General features: G+C 40.8%; 1 protein-coding gene across 2 annotated transcripts in view; it reads right to left on the bottom strand.

Annotated features, from left to right (window-relative positions):
• The window catches only part of ANXA4 (annexin A4), a 58381-nt gene that overhangs the window by 9787 nt on the left and 27864 nt on the right, over positions 1–20730 (bottom strand). For both annotated transcript variants that reach the window (XM_054593551.1, XM_054593552.1), the window contains exons 3-9: positions 17266–17353; positions 12876–12970; positions 10245–10358; positions 9352–9442; positions 7728–7807; positions 5892–5948; positions 2564–2657 (exon numbers count right to left, since the gene is read on the bottom strand). In XM_054593551.1, coding sequence (XP_054449526.1) covers positions 2564–2657; positions 5892–5948; positions 7728–7807; positions 9352–9442; positions 10245–10358; positions 12876–12970; positions 17266–17353 — 619 coding nt within the window. The remainder of the gene's footprint in view (positions 1–2563; positions 2658–5891; positions 5949–7727; positions 7808–9351; positions 9443–10244; positions 10359–12875; positions 12971–17265; positions 17354–20730) is intronic.

Genomic DNA, 20730 nt, shown 5'->3' with positions numbered 1-20730 from the left:
CATCAGGCCAGTCCTTTCCCTTTTCTGAGACCCTGTTTTCTCACACGTGAAATGGAGATAGCCTTTGGAAAGATTTGCTTTCTTTTCTCATCATTTCCTTAATAAGCTGAATGTGTCTTTTTTGTAATTTTGGCCTTGGCAATTGTTGGTATATTCATCTTCCTTTCGGCTCATCAAAACTAGAACAATTCAACTTCTTTAAAACTGAGCCACATTTGATAACAGCCGGTTGCATCTTTTAATAGACTTTAATGTAATTACATTTTTTAAACTTTTTCCCAAGTAGTTTTTCCTTTTTTTGAATTTATTGGGGTGACATTGGTTAGCAAAATTATACAGGTTTCTGGTGCACAATTCCACCACCCATCATCTGCACACTATATTGTGTGTTCACTCTGTTGTGTGTTCACCACCCCAAGTCAAGTCTCCTTGCATCACCATTTATCCCCACTATGCCCTCATCCACCTCTCCCCATTTTCCTCCCGCACCCCCACAATCACCACACTTTTCCCTTTTGCTCAATCCCTCCCCCCCACAACCCAACCCGTCAATCCCCTCTCTGCCCACAGCTATCAGCCTGCTCTCTCACTATGAGTCTGTCTCTATTGGTTAGTTAATTTTGTTCCTGAGTAAAATCATATTTGCCAAGTATTTTTGAGTATGATGAACATATTCCTCTCCTGCTGCCCTCTTAGTTGGATATTTGTTTTATCTTCTTAACATCGCCCTCTTTGGGAGGCTCCTCACCCTCCAGCAGTGTGGTTCTCACAAGGCTGTCAATCCAAGGACATCCCTGTCCTCCAACATACACCATAAGCTCTACCAAACGAGTGAGCAGTTCATCCAACCAGGACCAATCGGTCTTACCCTTCTGGAATTTTTAAAATTGAGCAGATAGACCATGGGCATAACCAAAAGCACTGAGTCAGCTTTACCTTCAAAGAACGTAAGAATCACCTGGGAAGCCTGTTAAACTTCCTGGGTATCACTCTCAGGGGATGCTCTAAGTCAGCCAGTCTGAGGCAGGGGTTCAAGAATCAGCATTCTTCATGAGACCAGACCTTGGGAAACTGCCTGAGAAATAAAATCCAAGACTCCCTTCTACTGAGATCCACAGAACTGCTTTGATTTCTGTTCTTCCTAGAGCCTTAGTTCTCCCTTCAATTCAATGAGCCACCAATATTTCCATTTTCGTTCCTGTCCCGTTCTATATTATTTCCCTTTTTATTAAAAAAACAAACAAACAAACAAGTTGGAGTCAGTGTATATTGCTTGGAATACAAACACCTAATTGAACTATTTTCTAAGCCTCAGTCTTTTTCATTGCAAAACAGGGATAATGATGGCGGCTCCACTGGGATGCTGCAACAAACAATGCTAATAATATGCTTAGCACGATACCAGAAAGAGAGGGAACAAAACCTTAGTTATGAATTCTATTTTTGTTGTTTGGTAAGAAACTTACAAAGTTTTCTTTATCCAAGTAGTGCTAAAAAGATTTTTCTTCCAGTGGTTTATGAGCAGATTATTTTTTAACTACTCAACTATTTATTGACTTGTGCCTGGAAGTGAACTTGGTTACAAATGTATTTGCATGAAATTGATTTACGGGGACATGTAGTTCTTAGAAAATACCACCAGGGGGAGATTTGTGTTATTAGTAATCAGGCAAGGAAAGAAAAAGAAATAGGAAGTCAGAAACCTATGCATTTGGTGGTATATAGCGCATGACATTTATTAACAGGAGTAATCACCTGTTTCTTCCCACTGTGGAATATTTGAAATAATTGCAACTTCCCAATGGGTTGTAATTTTTCAATTACTCTGTTTTCAATTTAGCAAACTCATTCTCAAATTTCCCACAAGTTTTGTAAACTGTGATTATAAGGGTGTGGTGGATTTATACAATTATGACATAGTATGAAGACCTAAAGAGCTTATAAAAAAAATGAAATATCTTATTAAACTCTTATTGCTGCTTACAAGAAGAAAATAAACTTGACAACAAATATTCTGCAATTGTTTGGTATATTTTTCCCAAAGAAGTTAAAAGCACATTATATGGACTAGCATTATCAGAAGCAAATTAGAAACATTCCACATAGGAAATAAAATTTAAATTATCCACTATTCATCTGATGCAACATACCCCCTAAAGAGATCATTTCTATTAGTTTTACAACTTGGATGTTAAATAGGAATAAATGTCAACCAACATTTCTATTTTCTTGCTTGCTGATGTACTGAAGATTGTTTTTTATGTAACTCAATTTAAATAGAGCTACTTTAGGAAATGGATTGACTATAAAGGTCAGTTTCCTCTAATCAGGAATGCCACACTTCTGGGAATATGTCTGCTAACTATTCATAATTAATCTTTCAGGAATTGGCCCTCATGCACATCATTGCACTCATACATTTCCAAGGTGAAACATCTAAGACAGTTCAGGACAATCAGTTTTTGTACGAAGTAAAAAGGGGAAAGGTTATTAATTAATTATGAGCAATACAGTTTTCACCATCTTCCAACAGTTCCTTTGGAAGATGACCCAAGTGCCTTACCATGCAACAAGTGGTTTCGATTCCGGGAACACAGAACAGTTAGGAATTTCACCTCATCTGTCCCCCATCTCTTCTCTCCAGCCTCATACAGGTCCTGAAGCCAAACAAAGCACAAGTTTAAAACACCACAGAGAAGGTGCCAGAACATGTCCACATATTTCCAGAACTTTAAAGAGCCAAACTGGCTTAATTTTATTTTGCTAGTGCTGGGGGTGGAAGTGGTATTGGCAGTGAGTGATAATGACTCAGGGTTTTTCCTTAGGTATACACCTAGTGAGACCCTATAAAATCTGAGTCAGGGCAAACACCAGCGGCTTCCTACATGCAGACTACATTGTTCTACCTTAAGAGGTAAAAGAAATGCCCTAGATTTGGGCTATCCCATACAGTAGCCACTAACCACATGTGGCTATTTAAATTTTAATTAATTAAAATTAAATAAAAAATAAAATTCAGCTCCTTAGTATCCTAGCTACATTCCAAGTGCTCAGTGACCACATGTGGCGAGAGGCTACCCATAAAAGACAGTGCAGGTGTAGAACATTTTGCACATTGCAGAAAGTTCTATTGTATAATACTGCTCTAAAATGAGCTGTGTGCCCTGGCTGGTGTGGCTCAGTGGACTGAGTGTTGGCCTGTTAACCAAAGGGTCACTGGTTCAATTCCCAGTCAGGGCACATGCCTGGGTTGCAGGCCAGGTTCCCAGTTGGGGGCAAATGAGAGGTAACCACACATTGATGTTTCTCTTCCTCTCTTTTTCCCTCCCTTTTCCTCTTTAAAAATAAATAAATCTTTTTTAAAAAAGTGAAATGAGCTGTGATTTGTTTGGGGCTACAAAGTTCTCATAGTGGAGCTGAGGTCCATCAGTAATTGCTTACATTCCAACCAGGTAGGAGTATAAGAAATTGATTCTTGTCAGTCTAACTATACTATTGATAGCTCAAAACTACTGTTCATATCACCTCACACCCATTAGGGAGGCTGCTATTTAAAAATAAATAACAAGTATTGACCAGGTTGTGGAGAAACTGGAATCCTTGTGCATTGTTGGTGGGAATGTAAAATGATGTAGCCTCTATAGAAAACATTATGGCTGTTCTTCAAAAAATTTAAAAAAGAATTACCAGCAATATGATTTCTGGATGTATATCCAAAAGAATTCAAAGCAGAATCTTAACAAGATATTTGTATGTTCATGTTCACAGCAGCATACTCACAACAGCCAAAAGATGGAAGCAACCCAAATGTCTATCAACATATGAATGAAGAAACAAGATGTGCTACGTACATACAACAGAATACTATGTAGCCTTAAAAAGAAGAGAAATTCTCACATGTGCCACAACATGGATGAACCATGAGGACATTAGGCTGAGTGAAATAAGCCAGTCACAAAAAGAGAAATATTATGATTTCACTTACACAAAGTGTCTAGAGTAGAAGTCACACATAGAAACACAAAGTATTTGGCTGGGGAGTGAGGAAAATGAGGAGTTGTTTAACGGGTAGAGTTTCAGTTTTGCAAAATGAAAAGTTCTGGACATTGTTTGCACAGCATGCATATAGTTAACACTACTGAACTGTACACTTAAAAATGGTTAAGATGATAAATTTTGTTACATCTATTTTTTTAATCCTCACTCAAGGATATGCTTATTGATTTTAGGGAGAAACGTTGATGTGAGAGAGAAACATCAATCAGTTGACTCCCATATGCGCCCCAATGGGGATCAGACCTGTAACCTAGGTAAGTGCCCTGACCAGGAATCAAACCTGCACCATTTTGATGCACAGAACAATGCTCCAATCAGCTGAGCCACCCAGCCAGGGCTATGTTATCTGTATTTTACTTTTAAAAAAGTTTTAAAACCCTATTATTCATTTACAATCAGCAGCTAGCTTGTTAAATTTCTCAAAATGCCCTTCAAGTTACACATTTTGTCACTCATTGGGCTTGCCTCTCTGTTTCTTCACTTCTTTAATTCCCGTACTGCTTCAGTATCAATTCACAGAATCATGAAATTTTAAAGCTGGGAGGGCATGAAGTGTTCACCTAATGCAGTGTTTTTCAAATTTGAATCTCAGCAGGCCTTGTCTACTTCAATCAACGAAAGTATGGTGGAAGCAACACTGATTTGAGGCTAGGTGATAACAGGTCAGGCAGCTTTGGTTCTCCTGGAATGCTGATTTTTTAGGTGCTCCTTCATTTGAATGGCCCTCCTCCATAGTTTCCAGCGTGGATGCAGAGTTTTCCCTATTTTTGTATTTCCTGGCTTTTCCCCCGAGAAGGGATTCAAATCTGTGCCATCTAGCAAAAGGGCTGAAGGGGATATTTTAAAAAGATTATACTTACTTATTTATTTATTTTTAGAGAGAGGGGAAGGGAGGAAGAAAGAGAGGGACAGCAACATTGATGTATCCAGAGAAACATCACTGGTTGTCTCTCACATGCTCCTAACAGAGGACCTGGCCTGCAACCCAGGCATGTCCTCAGAACTCTTATGACATACCCCTCTCTCTTCTAGTGAAAGCAACAGGTTCCTTCCTGCGTAATCCATAGTGGTTCATACCTCCGCATACTGAATGGTTGTATATGGGTTAAGAGTACAAGGTCTAGGTCCAAATTGCCTAGGTTCAAATCCCAGTTCTGCCATTTATTATTTGTACCAACTTGAGCAATGAATTTGACTTTTCCGAGCCTCAGTTTCCTTGTACACAAAATGGCGATAACAATACTACTTTATAGGGTTACTACAAGGATACTTCATATCAAGAGCTAGAACGGTGTTTGGTACCTGGTAAAAGGCCCACTTTTTATTAGCTATTATTATCAGTGTTATCTGGCCACAGTGAATAACCAGGAGGTGGTGCCACAGCAGTCATGAGTGGACTGGGTACCAAGGAAGCACCTGCCTCTTCGGGTTTGGTATTAATTTTACTCAACAGGGTACACACTGAGCCAAGCTGTTTCACACAGGTCCTCTTTGTTCTCTTTGGGGAAGTAAAAATGCAAGTTAAACAAAACAAAGGCAGCTCTCTTCACCTCCAAGAGATTCAGAAAACACTCCACGGTTTTTTGGGGTGACAACACCATGGTCCCAATGTCGAGAAATCTAGAATCCAGGGGTGCTTATATAATGATGCCTCATACTATCCCCAAGCCCTGGGTACTTCTGAAAGAAACTTCTGCTGTTAAAGGTCATCTGTGAGGATCTTCTTCATAACATATCCCAGACAGACCAAGCTACACTGAAATATAAGTGGGGGTCCACCAACTAAGGACTGTCTTACTGGCAAAAGAGAAGAAAGCAGCTGCAGTTCTGCTCACCTGAGCATCCTGTCTCACGAGAGCATCATCCAGGTAATTGCTTTCATCCCTGCCACCCTGAGGATGAGAAAAACAAACCAAAGAGAATGAGAGAGTAGGCATGAAGATCTGGGTACACAGAAAGCCTGGGAACGCAACGACATCCTAAGACAGAATGCCACAAGGGGTCACACTTCCAGCCTAGTGACAGAGGACAGCTGTCCTTTGAGTGTGCCTGCATTTTTCCCATGGCTCTGAATAGAGCCTAGAGAACATTACCAGGGGAGAGCCCCTGCTGCACCATCCCTGCAACATTAGAAAGGGAAGGGGAATGAACGCTGCTTGTTGACTTCTTCTCCCCTTCCCTGCCTGCCCCCTGTCCTGCCCCTTTCCAGCTGATTCATGCCTTTGGAACCAGCAAGTCAACATTGATAAATTCTGCCAAACAGGAGCTGGGAACAGAGGAGAATCAAGAGTGTCTGGGACCAGCAATGGGGCTTAAGGACCCATGACAACACCCCCACCCCTCACCATCACCAGTTCACGGGGAGGGTAGGGTTGATATCATGGTGGAATCTGAACAGCAGCAAAACAGGCTACTTTCCTCTGGTTTGCTGGATTATTTTTATTGCTGTGCTGTTTCAATATTCTATGGTCTAGGCATGGTACAGCGAAACGGTAGGTCCAGGAGGAAAAATGGGTAAGAAGTAAGAAAAGCTGGCTGCATTATTAAGTAAATATCAGAGGCAGAGCAAGGTGGGAGATGATTTACAGGGTTTTGCTTTGAACAGCAACAACATTAACAGAAAAAGACAAGTCAGGAAGAGCTGATTTGGAGTTCAGGTTTGGTTAAGGAGGACTCTTTTGAGGTGACGGCAGAGTATACACAAGTAAACATCTAAAAAGCAGCGAGAAATGAGTCTCACACTGAGGAAGGAGGTCAGGGATAAAGACATAGTTGGAAAGTTATGTGAAATATCTTGTGTAACCATCTTCTCCCTTCTTGCACCCCTGACCCCACACTAGCCCCGTCCCATTTTATTTCTCTATAGGATAAGGAGGCAACTTTCTATTTGGTCTCCCAGTCTCTAGTTCCTTGCTATTACAGTTCATCTTACACATGACTATTATGTTCTTCTTCTAAAAATGTGGTTCTAATCACATGATTCTACTGCTCCCAAACTTTCAGTGGCTCCCTACTGTTCTCCAAAGAAAGTGTAAACTCCTCCCAACGTAGAATCCCTGCCCATCCTTCCACGTCGCTTCTATAATAACCGGCCTGGCTGCTTAGCCCCTTGATCCCAGATCACACTCCTTGTTTCTCACCTTCTTGCCTCCTTCTTGCCTTCTTCCTGCCTGGAAATGTGCCCACCCACACCTCTGCTTCTTGAAATTCTAGCAGCCTCCAAGTCCTGAATCTCTGCCATGAAGCCTTTTTTTGGTTCCTGCAACCAAAATTCTCCTTGAACCGTCCTTTTACTCTGTGTCTCTCCTTAGGTTCTTATGTTTCAAGCCTTTATTATAGCAACTGTGTACCTGATATAGTTCCTTATGATGATATATAAACCCCCAAAGCCTGGGAACTTCCTCTTAATCATCCTCATAACTCTCAATGCACTAAGTAATAAGGAGACTGGGCAGACATTAGGTACTTGTATATATAAATTAGCACAAATGGTGTACACGACTAACCAGAGTTTCTAAAGAGAAGAGAAAACATCAGCAAGGCTCAAGAAAACGCCTGGGGAACATTTAGGAAGTTAAAAGGAAAAGAAAGCCCAGAAAAGGGGGTAGAGAGTAAGCATGTCAATAAACCCAAATCCCAAACAGAAGCAGCCAGCAGAGGGCGCCACTCACAGCAGACAGAGACACCAGGACCCTCTGGAACATGAAGGATGTGTCAGAGCGAATGTCATCTTCAAGGCTCCGCCCGTATTCTGGCAAGAGAGTATAATTAGCCATATCAGGATAAAGAGTCCTGCTCAACACTGTGTCACACTCCAGCGCTTTCTGTCACCTCCAGGACCAGCCTGTTTAATGAAGCAGATCCTTGTGAGGTTTTTCGAAGAAAACTCTTTTAAAATGGTCAAGATAAGTCTATCTTGTCATCATAGTGAAAACAAGATGTTCTGGTTGCTTGAAATGGGAGGCTGAGAAGGCTGGGGATGTAAGCCTTACTGTTCCTACTGTTAGGAGTCTGTCCTAAACGTAGTTTTCAGTGACGCAGAGGACAGTAACCATTGGAAAGCGAATACACTGGAGTTTTAGAAGTGTGTTTTGCAACAAACTGGGGGCTGTCAAGCCCAAATTCTAGCATGTGCTTTTTCTGCCATGTCCTTCACCTGAGGGCTTCCCCAAGAGAAGCTCCAACCCTTCACAGCCCTCTAGATGTGCTTCTCGGGGCAGAAAACCCGCATTCAGCAGATATGGGGATCGGTGCCAGAGCCCAAATCCCAAGATTTAGAATAGACTTCTCTAAACACTTACCAAACTACTATTATCTTTTTTTGTTTTCTTTCTACCAAAGTAATACATGTTTACTACAGAAAATGTAGGAAAAAATAAGTAAAATGCAGAGGTGGAGTGGGGGAATTAAAAATAAAACAACTCACCATAATCTAATCACCCAGATACAATACTTATTGAGGATATTTTGGTGAATACCCTTCCTAATTTTGCCCCACATACCCATATTATTTTTCTTTCTTTAAAACAATGAAATCATCGCATACTATTTTATGATTTGTCTTTTTCACTTATCCATACATCATACTATTTACTGTAATTTAATAATATCCTTCAATATACATTTGATGCCTACATAATAGTCTGCTGCAAAGGTGTACCATATTTTGTTTAGCTAATATGCTAAACTGTTGGACATTTTTAGCTAATATAATAAATACTGAATAAACACTGTGAGATTGAAACCTTTATAAATTTTTTATTATATTCCTAGGACAAAAAAAAAAAAAAAAAAGCATGCATCTTTTAAAGTCTCTTCATATGTATCAGCCTCCGGAGATTTTCAAGAGGGGAATAATAGCTATCGTTCTGAGATAGCTGGAGGACATGATACACTCCAGTCTGAATGAAGGCAGAAAGTTGGGTGAGATGACGCCGCTGGGCCATTCCCTGGAAGGCTAAGATTCGCTGGTGCCACCATTTTTGAACAAGCGCCTTCAATTCTCTGATAATAAGGACCAACTTTCCAGCTTTCAGGTTAATAACAGGTATGAGGTACCTTAGTCACTGGGAAACCCAGGTAGAGTAGCATGTTCACTTGAGGAGTCTTGAGAAACCAACAGACAATCATTTGCCTGAACAGGGATCTGCCTAAAAGCATAGCTCAGACCTGAGGATCCCTCAGTCAGTGTTTCTCTCTATGAAGAAGTCTGATCAGTGGGTAACATTCTGCTGCTAGTCTAGTTCTCAGATCACAATGAAACCTCAGCCAAGGCCCCTTCAGAATGCTACATACGCAGCTGGTAGGTCTGGTTTATGCGCCGAATCTCCTCGGGCGTCCGGGAGGCCAGGATCTCAATCAAGCAGCCTTCATCTGTGCCTGCTCCCTAATCGGGAAATGCAGAGGAGAGGCCTTGGTGAGTCAGTTCACAAAGTTGAGTCTTAGACAGAGAAGGAATATAACCAGAAATCTGCAAAGAATCAAGACAACCCACAGGGTTCTAGCTACCAGGTTGGCTTATTTTCAATTGTCCCAAATTCCAGTGTATTTACTGTAATCATTATTATTAATAACAAACATTTATGGGCTGTTTTTAAGTGTTGATTATTGTGCCAGGCTAGGCACAGTTTCTGCCCCCTGAGTGCTTATTCTTCCCTTGACCTCCCCTGTACTTTTCCTTGAAGGGCAGAATCTTCTGGTAAAGGCTGTTACATCATTGTTTTTCAAGAGCCTAGTCCCACCAAACTATCCATAAGGCTGGGTATTTATTGACATGATTGAGGAGAGTAGTGGATCTGATATCTAGGAAGGCAGAGAACCTTTTTTTTTTCCACTTCTGAGCCTACAGCAGACCCAGTGGCCTCTAAGGTGTCAGTTGTAAAGTTTCATATCTCAAAAGTAGCTGACATGGCAAGAAAATTTCTTGAAACTGCAAGAGAAGCACCGTAATCACTCCCTACGGAGCCACAGGGAAGAAAGAATGATTCAGTAACTTTTTGGAAAAAAACTTGCAAATCACTAATGCTATAATGTAATGCCATGTTTTAAAGTTGTCATCAATGAAGGAAAATCTTTCTTCTATCCCTCATCCTTCCCACTCTCAGAGGGCCTTTGTCATGGTTTCTTGACAAAGCTGGTCAGTGTCTGCATTGGCAGCAGAGAGGATATGAGCGGAGAAACGCACAGACCTTCATGGCCCTGCGCAGCTCCTCCACGTCGTACAGCACGGTGGGCGTCATCATTCCCACAATCGCACGCTCAAAGTTGCCACTCAGTTCTGACTTCAAGTCATCTATCAGGTCCTGCAATGCAAGAAAGGCACTTGCTTGACTGACTGCTACAGTAACTTAAACCAGCCACTCTCAAAGTGTGGCCCTTGGTGTCTCTGTGACCCTTTCAGGGGACCTGCACGGTCAAAACTATCTTTATTATAATGCTAAGACATTATTCACCTCTTCATTGTCATTCTCTCATAATCATACAGTTAAGTTTTCCAAAGAATATTTCATATATCTACAAACCTATAATTACATTAAAAGGCTACTAAAATAATCCTCCCTTTTCCAACTACATATCTGTACAAGACCAAGTTTTCTTCATATACTTCAACAAAACCACATGTAGCAAACAATGACAAAGTAGACAGAGAAGTCAGTTGCCAAGCCAGACAACACAGAAATCTGAAAAATATAAAGCAATGCCAATCTTCTCACTAACATTTTTTTGAAATTTGTAGCTATTTTTCATAAGAATGTTATTTATATTAACATGTGATGGCATTGTTATTAATAAATTAACAAATACATATTTTAAGAGTCTCATGCTCTACCGACTGAGCTAGCTGAGCAACAGGTCAAATACATATTTTAAAATGCCCTAACTTTTAATTTCTAATATTTATTAAATATCAATAAATATAATCCACAAAACAAAAAAAAATCCTTAATAATTTAAGACTATAAAGGCTCAAAAAGTGATCAAAAAGTTTATAGATATTGACTTAAATGTATTTGCACACTTAAACAATATATTCTGAATATATTTCCAAGTCAATATTCACTTACAACATTTTTTCAATTATAGTTTACATTCAATATCATTCTGTATTGGTTTCAGATACACAGCATAGTGGTTAGACAATCATGCACTTAACAGAGTAGTCCCCTTGATATTTCAAGTACTCACCTGACCCCATTCATAATTATTAGGATATTATTGACTATATTCCCTAAGCTGTAATTACATCTCTGTGACTGTTCTGTAACTACCAATTTGTACTTAATCCCTTCACCTTTTCTACCCAGTCCCCCAATCCCCACCCCTGTCAACTGTCATTCTGTTCTCTGTGTCTGAGTCTTCACCTATAACATTTTTAATAGCTGCAGAAATTTCCATATGTAGAAGCAATACAATTTCTTTAACCTGTTTCCTGTTTTTCCTTTCTAGTGTTGTATGCACAGGCATTTAGTTGTATCTCTTTCGTCATTCATAATTATTTCTTAAGGCTCAATTCCTAAAAAAAAAATGTAATTATTTGGACAAACTAATGAATTCTAAAGACATTTATTCACATTTCTAGGTCAGGGAGTTTAATAACCAGCTTAAGAGCAACCAACAAATAGGGAGTGAAGTTGCTATTCACGTGCAGATCTCTGACCCCGACAAACCGGATTCTATAACACAGTATTTCAATCTATTGTGAATATTTTTATGCTACATCCACACATCAAATGAATGAATGAATGAATTAGTGCTTAATCCATTAACATTGGTCATTTTAACAAACTGCCATTGGATTGACTTAGTCCTGAAGTTTGGAATAATCAGTCCTGAACGTGTGTGGCAACATGCTTTAGGTCTCTAGTTCCCATGTCACGTGCACATTCATGCCTACTTGTGCTCATTAAATGTCTTTGGGAATGGGGAAGAGTTCACATGGTCAGAGGATAGTCTGGGCTATGGGTAATCCCATTCCCTACGGGGTGGTCAGCAAGGTTTGCATGCAGTGCCCTGGACGGCTGAGCCAGCCCTATCCCTGTCCCACCCAGCAGTTTAATGACTGTCTTTGAGTAGTAGCCACAGTCTGACTGTAAATTATCTCAAGAAAGAACTACTTATCAGAGGTCCTGGATTCTGAGACATGGAGAACTCCTTGGTGTTTCCTCAATAAAAAGATTCTTGCTAATCACACAGATAGGTGCTCAGTGATATGGGGAGATAGGGTGTAATGACTCAGGTAAGTGAGTCATTGAAAATGGAGACTGAGGGAGGGCCCCTGAGGGGTGTGGGATTCAAACCAGAAGGGGAAACCGTGGTGAGTGGACAACTTCTGACTGCATACATTAATAATTTACACACAGACAAGTACACACACAGATAAGCCCCAATTGGGAATCATCAAAGGAATGCATATATGCTACAAATGGGTTTAATAGACCCTTAATCCTAGGAGAGCCTATTTAAAACAAATTGGATTTAAATATTTTAGTCAGTGTGGAGGGTCTTCACCCACAGTTGCCTAAAAGAAGCCTAATCAGGGTTAAGGAAGCAACACTGGAAGCTCAGCCCTGCCCGGTGCTCAGAGGGTGTTGGTTGAGTCCATTCAACAGCCAGGTCCCTGAGAGGACTTGGGTGGGACAGACCAAGCTGGGCCCTGAGCTCTGTGAATCCAGAGATCCCTGAAATCACTTCTTGTTAAGGACAAGTGAGGAAGATGTTGAAACCATTTTATTTCAAGAGTATCTTCAAACAAGGCAAAGCATTCCTCTTTCAAAAACACAGGGCCACATCCTGAATCTAGATCAGAGAGACTGACCTACCCTGCCGATGGTGGTTTTGTAGGCCGTCCTGATTTCCTGGCGCTGGGCCGTGTTGCGGTAGGCGAGGACATTGATAATGGCGTCTTCATCGGTGCCTGGCAATGTAGTAAAGGCAGTGAGTGAGTATGATTTGAGAGAGGAGTGAGAAAATGGGTTCCTCTGTGGAAACTGAAGTCACCCAAACACATGCAGCGAGCTTTCTAAGCAAAGAAGAGGTTTGCTCAGAGGATTTATCCATTTTGGGGGGAAACAGACACTAGGTTTGAGTCTCAGCCTCTCCTTTAATTAGCTATATACCACCAAACAAAATAGTTAACTTCTCTGAGCATTAGTTTCTTCCTTATCTATAAATGTGAGTGATCATAAGGCTGCTCCAAGTGTTAAAGAGAACAATTAAGTGAATCACTTAGCACAGTGATTTTCCACCAGTGTGCTGCAAGGATTTTTAAAACATGCAATACCTGACTATTTATTTAGTCAGGGGCACTGACCTTTTTTCCCTTAGATCGTCAAACAAAAAATGACAACAGCCAATACAACAATATCTGTTGGGTGTGGATGCCCTGTCTTGAACCATGAATACATAGGTCATTTAATACAGCTGTATCTTATTGGTCACGCTGAATAAGGTTGAGTCTGGTTAATTCTTGGTACCAGAAATCCTTACATACGCCTGATTTTTTAAAAAGTCACTTTACAGCAAAAAGGGTAGGTGATTGCTATTATTTTGTTTGTAAATCAATAAAAATTATATCTGTTTTTGTCAGATAGACAAAAAATGTAATATATATGTTTGGTGTGTCACAGAATTTTAGTAATTAGTTTCTGTGTGCCATGAGATCACACTGGTTGGAAATCGCTGACTTGGCACAATGCCTAGCACTTACTAGTCAATAAGCATTGACTGGGAGCATGCTTTTCCCCTTCCTCTGGAAATTCTTATCTTGTTTTTTGGATCTCGTGTGTCTGTTTTCATGTTCTAACTCTTTCTCTTCTTGTTTTTAACCTCTTTATAATTTTCTCTGAGTTGTAAAGCAATTCAAATTTGCCTTTTAATTTACTGATTTGGCACTTTGCAGAGTCTAAATTGGCTGCTCACTGTATCTACTGTGTTTTAACATTGGTAATTGTGTTTTTCATTTCCAAGCTGTCTTTCCTGATCTCAGATGGCTCCTTTTTTTAATGATTGCCCATAAATTTCCATGATGCAATATAATACCAAAACTATAATATGAATTACAAATTAGAAGTGTCCTAAGCTGTGTTTGCCCATTTGTTTTGGCAGCAGCAGCTTTTTTACAGGGTAATTTATTTTGATTTCTCAAATTGGTCCCTCGTCTTTGTTAACAGGTGGATGTTCGTATACATTTTGTGAGTTTTCTGCTTCCTTATTGTGCTGTGTGGGGATTTGTGATGGATTACAGAAGAAATTCTACTGAAACATTTCAGGGAGAAATTAAACAATATAGATTCTCCAGGGTTATTCTTTGAAAGATCAGAAATCCAGAAAAATGTGAGGTGTAGGGAAGAAGCCACAGAACTTTGTTTACATACTGTCGGCACCCACTTTTCTGTTCTCTCTCTTTTTTAAGGAGGGTAATAGATACAGCCATTCTTTTCTCCTTCAGAAATCTCAGCTGGGGAGAGAGGGTTCATTGCCTTTTGCTTACCCTATTTGCTGTGAGAGACACAACCCTTTTCATAGTCAGTCAAGTTCAAACTCTCGAAATAGCTTGATTTTCTACCCTCTTTCTTCCTCCACATTCAAATTTCCTGCTAAATCATGCAAACTCTAGCCATGCTATCTTTTTTGCATCTGTTCCCTCTTTTGAATTCCTACCACTACCACTACCACTACCATTCAGGATTTCAGAGTTTTTTCTTTTTCTTTTTTTTTTAGAAAATTCACTCTAAAAAAGATTTCATTTATTTATTTTTAGAGAGGGGAATGGAGGGAGAAAAAGAGAGAGAGAAACATCAATGTGTGGGTGCCTCTCATACATCCCCTAGTGGGGACCTGGCCTGCAATCCAGGCACGTGCCCTGGCTGGGAATCAAACCAGCTACCCTTTGATTCACAGCTGGCACTCAGTCCACTGAACCACACCAGCCAGGGCTCAGGGTTTTTTCTTAAACAACTGCAAAATTCTGCTAACTAGTATTCTTACTAACAGATTTTTCTAAAGTTTGGCCAGATTAATTTCCTATAAAGAAAACCTCACAGTGTCCCTCCCCTGCCCAGGAATACACAAAGGCTCTCCACTGTTTGCTGGCTTTATTATAGGCACTGCAGTCTGACATTTGAGACTCTCTATAACATTGCATTCAGTACTGTAAATAAAGATCCATATAAAAGGATATCAGACAGCCAAATCCACAGACAAAGCTCTTGAATTATTGTACTTGACCCAGCTGTACTGTACTCCATTCTCTTGACCTACTTCACTACCAGTCTATTGGTTTATGTCTCACTAACCCCCTCCATTTAGCATCATGGTTCTGGCATTGGTTGTTTCCTGGCCAATGCCTTTGGGCCATCCTACCCTCCGTGTCTGTGATTCTATAGCTGGCCTTCCAGAAAGTTCCCAACCAGCCAACTCCTGCTTTGCAAGCACCTCCTGCTACAAGCCCCCTTTCCATGTATTTACCATGACTCCCCTAGGCCTCAGCTAAACTGGAAAACGGGATGATCCAAACACATCCCATGTCTCTGCTATTATTCCCTTCAGCTGACACACATTCTCTCTTAGCTCTGTGTATTAAAACTCAACTTATTTCCCAAGGCCCACCTTAAATTCGACATTCTTCAGGAAGTTTTTCTTGAAGCCTCCAAGTACAATGTGGTGGTTCAGCTTTCCTCTCTGAATCCTAATCGGATCTTATTTGTGCCCCTTCTGTATCTCTCATATTATGAACTGGTCTCTATTTGCCTTAGCCACCTAGCATCCATGGACTAGTTGACCACAAGGATTAAGTTTTACAACCCTTGTCTTCTCCAACCATCTACCTTGTGTTTGCCTCCACACAGCAGGCACTGAAAAGCACCGGCTGATTTTGAGAATTCTGAATGTCATGTGGTCCACGTTCTGAATTATGCTGTTCTTGGCATATACCAAAGAATCAGATTAACCTGAAAATAAAAAGTGGGCCAAGTACCTTTTCCATTTTATTTATGAAAAAGGAAAAATGAGGCGATAAATACATAGATCTAGAACAATGTCCTGTTCAGAGCTGGGCAGCACGAGAGCACAGTGGCTCAAACTCCAGCTCTGAGGTCAGACTACCTGGAATTGCCTAGAATCCTGACTCTAACACTGACTAGTTCTAAGACCTTGGGCAAGTTAGCAAATTTCCCTAAATCTCAACTTTCTCATCAGTAAAATGGCTATCAGGATTAAAACAGATAATCCATGGAACACATTGTGTCCGACACGTAGTAGAGCTTAATAAATGTTCACTATTATTGTTATTGTTGCTGTCGCAGTTAGGAGCATTGGGGCTAAGTAATATGAACACTTCTTAGATAGAAAAACTGAGAACTAAGGCCTCATGGTCAAGATTTTAATCAAAACCTCAAGGAGATTCTATATAGCATCTACAACCGGGGAGCACTTCTCTGGCCAAAGGTCCCCTCAGGCAAGGACCTAAGCCAAGGTAGCCTGCCGTGCACCCTGCATGAATGTGCTCAGCTGCAGGAAGCCTGTGCCCTGGTTGAGCTAAATGGAAGGTAGTTCACTGGATGATACGCCCTTCTGGTTGTGTACATACAGCCTTCTCCCATGAATCCCCACGCGCTGCACACTAGTACTGTGCAGCTGTGCCTATCACAGCGACAGGCAGAGGGACTCAAGGGAAAGAATGTGGACTGGAGTGGCAAGCCTGAGCTTGGCACTGGGCTCTGCTGAGTGTGACTCATGGCTCCATTCTACTTACTATGTGACTTATTGTGTTACTTCCCTTCTCTGGGTCTCAGTTTCCCATTTGTACAATGGGCTGAAAATAACAGTAGCAATAGCTGCTTCCACTAGGTCACAGGGTCACTGTATATAACAACTGAGGCAATATTTGTGAAAGTGCTGTGTAAACCTTAATGGCACTATACACATCTAGCACTAACTGGAAAACAAACACATTTCTAAATATTCATATATAGATTTCAAAATCTGGTAATACAAAACAGGTTGAAATAATTGGGAAAATAGAGAATGAGAACATTACGTTAAAAGTTCTGTAGTAAAATGAGTAATTAAGGCCCTTCTAATTTTTCCTGGAAAGCCAACTTGTTCCCATTGCGTTTTCTTAGAGTGAGGCCTATTCACAAATGGCTAGTGGACACCGCACTCTCTGTGTGACACTGTGATGCATAACAGACAAGGGAGCAGGGCACTTACCAAACCCTTTCATGGCCTTCCTCAGGGTCTGGGCATCTTCAGTGGCATTGAATACTGAAGCAGCTTTGATGGTGCCTCCTTTGGTTTCCTAAAGATAGAGAAAGAGGTGACCAAGAGGCAGCATCTTACCAACACGGAGGCATCTCATTCAGCAAAATTTACTGAGCACCTACTGTGGGCCAGACACTATCTAGGTGTTAGGAATACAGTAGGGACCATGAGAGATGAAGCTCTTGCTTCCGTGGAGCTGACAGTCTAGTTTGGTGGAGGGAGGAGGGAGGGACAGAAAGGCAGATAGTAAACAAGTCAACAAATAAATATTCCGCCTAGTGTCTGGTGGCGAGAAGTGCTCCAGAGTAGACAGAGGGGTCCTGGAGGAGCTGCTCTGTGGAGTGACATTTAGGCTGAGCTCCGAATGACATGAAGCAGCTGACCATGCAAAGATCAGTGGGGGAGAGTGCCACAGGCAGAGGAAGCAGCTAAGGCAAAGGCCCTGAGGCTGGAACTAGCTTTCATGGGAGCAGCAGGACAGGGGCCAGTGTGGCTCAAGCTGCTGGGCAAAGAGGAAGAAGGTAAAATAAGTTACACAACAACCTATGCAGTAACCTTGTCCTTGCCCCCCACCAACACACACAGAAGATGGGGGTGGAAATCAAACCAGAATCCTATCAAGCATCTGGAGCCAAATATCGACTTACAGTGAATTGAAGAGAGGAAAATGCTAACACGCACCCCACAGGGTTGTAGACAAATAAATTGCAAGAAGAATTAGAAAAAAGAGAGATGGAGAGGAACTACAGCTAAAAAGAGACTAAAAAGGTGTATCAATAATCATAATAGGTGAACCTTATTTGGATCTTGAATCAAATAGTAAAAAAAAATGACGCTTATGAGACAATTGAAAATTTGAAAACCGATGATATTGATGACATTAAAAAATCAGTGTTACCATTTTTAGGTCTGATGATGGTAATGTATTCTACTTTACCTTTTTTTTTGAAATATTTTATTTATTTATTTTCAGAGAGAGGGGAAGGGAGGGAGCAAGAAAGGGAGAGAAACACCGATGTGCGAGAGAAACATCAGTTGGTTGCCTCTCGCACGCCCCCAGCCAGGGACCCGGTCTGCAACCCAGGCATGTTGACCGGGAACCCTGACTGGGAATTGAACTGGTGACTTTTCAGTTCACAGGCTGGTGCTCAATCCACTAAGCCACACCAGCCAAGGCTATTTTACTTTTTTATAGACTATAGCGAGAAGTAGTAAAGCTTAGCAGGAAGAAACACAGAAATTGGAGTAGGATAGACCAGAGTTTGAATCTTGGCTTCAACTTTTTTTAGCTGTATGGCCTAGGGGAAGTTTAATTTTTCTCACTTGTATATTAAGAATAATGATATCAACACAGAGGGTTGTTGTAATAATGAAGCAGGATAATATAGCAAAGTACTGAGCACAGAACCCAGCAAAGAGTAAACTCGAAAACACTCAGTGGCTATCATCATCATCATCATCATCATCAAATATAACTTCAACAACATTTCCACAATAAACAGTAATAGTGATATTCGTGTATGTGTGTGTGTATTTCTGTTAAAATCCCTAAGGCAAGCCTATGGGATAATGTTAAAAGCAGGATCCAGAATAGAGTATTTGTACAAGATGGCAAAAACCATGTAGGATAGATCTAAGGCTTTCTAATGATTAAATTTGATCCAACGATGGAATATGGACCATCTAAAAGCATGAAGAATTTTTATACCCAAAGGCCGTTAGTTCTCTAGTCTGATCAGACTTGAGCTCTTTGAGCTAGTCCGCCTTGGCCTACACCTCTCGGGCTTGCTCTAGTCCACATCAAGTCCATCCAAAGGCCTCGGGTACCAGAGAGTGTGGGCCTCATCTGCTGAAAGACCAGGATTTCACCTCCCAGACATGGTCAGCATCCAGCACTTAGTATCATTCTTATACACCTGACAGAAGAAAGTAGAAATCCATGACGTTAACTTCCTTGGGTGCTGTTATGGGTTGAACTGTACTCCCTACCCCCCGACCTCCCCCCAAAAAAAGATATGTTGAAGTCCTAACCCCAGTAAGTCAGAATGTGATCTTATTTGGACATAGGGCCATTGTAAATAGAATTGATTGGATTAAGATGAGGTCTTATTGGAGTAGATTGATTCCTTAATCCAATATGACTGGTGCCCTTATAAGAAGCCAGCATGCGAAGACAGAGACACTCAGAGAGGACACCACATGCCGATTACGGCAGAGGTGGGAGTTCGGCAGCTGCAAGCCAAGGGACACTTAAAGATCACCAGCAAACCTGGAGGGCAAAGGGGGGAAAATTGAGACAGCTGTAATAGAATAAAAATGATTTAAAAATAAAAGTAAAAAAAAAAAAAGCTAAAAAGATTACCAGCAAACCACCAGAAGCTAGAAAGAAAAGGAAGGAGTCTCCCATAAGTTTCAGAGAGATTGTGGCTGTGCCAATCCTTGATTTTGGACTTCTGGGCTTTGGAACTGTGAGGAAACAAATTTCTATTAAGTCACCCAGGTTGTGGTACTTTGTTATGCAACCCTAGGGAATTAACACAGGCACTTCTTTTCTTCTACTACACATGAGCAATAATAAGCATAATGGTGATTTGCTATCAAAATTCCAACATGACCTAATTCAGCCCCTGGCCCTACCATGAAACAGCTTCTTGAGTTGAGCATTTCACAAGGTTCTTTTGGAACTCCAGTGTTGGAAAACACCTGGATGATACTCAAACACTACATTCAGCTTTAAAGCAAACTGTATTACTGAGGGACACTACTAAGGGATTTAAATTAATATCTAACAAGATGAATTGATAAGAGAAATTTGCAAACATGGTTCAGCTTATCAATTAGCACTCTTAGTCTCTTTTTTTTCCAGGAAAAAGATAAGCTTGGGAAATTTATTCCTGTTACCTCTAAACTATCCATATTGATTAAATCCCAGGGCATAATGTACCATTATTTGTTCTGGGAAGGCAGGGGATTCCACCTCAGGAAAGTTTCTTGTGGCAGCAGGCAAAGGGAACAGGAAGGATGTGGTGAAGAGTGACAAAAAATGAATAGCTAAAATGGGTGTTACATCACAATCAGTGAAATATTCTTCAGTTATTAAAATGATAATGAAGATGATAAAAGTCAAAAAGACTGGAATACAATATAATGGGATACTAATCAGCAATAAAAGCAATGGAGGAACAAACTGCTGATAATTATAGCAACACGGATGGATTGCAAACAAATATAATGCTCAGTAATAGAAGCCAGGCAAAAAGAGTACATGCTCTGTGTTACCATTGATGGGATCTTCTAGAACAGGTAAAACAATTACTCTCTATGGTGATAACAATCAGAAAAGTGGTTGCATTTCTGGTGTGGGGTGAGGAACAGAGTGGGGACCTGGAAGGGGCATGAATGAACTCCCTGGAG

This window comes from Pteronotus mesoamericanus, unplaced genomic scaffold (assembly GCF_021234165.1).
Source record: "Pteronotus mesoamericanus isolate MK-2021 breed Mesoamerican mustached bat unplaced genomic scaffold, CSHL_Meso_final scaffold_45, whole genome shotgun sequence".
In the NCBI taxonomy this organism is placed as follows: domain Eukaryota; kingdom Metazoa; phylum Chordata; class Mammalia; order Chiroptera; family Mormoopidae; genus Pteronotus; species Pteronotus mesoamericanus.
This window is presented reverse-complemented; position numbering and strand designations above follow the sequence as displayed.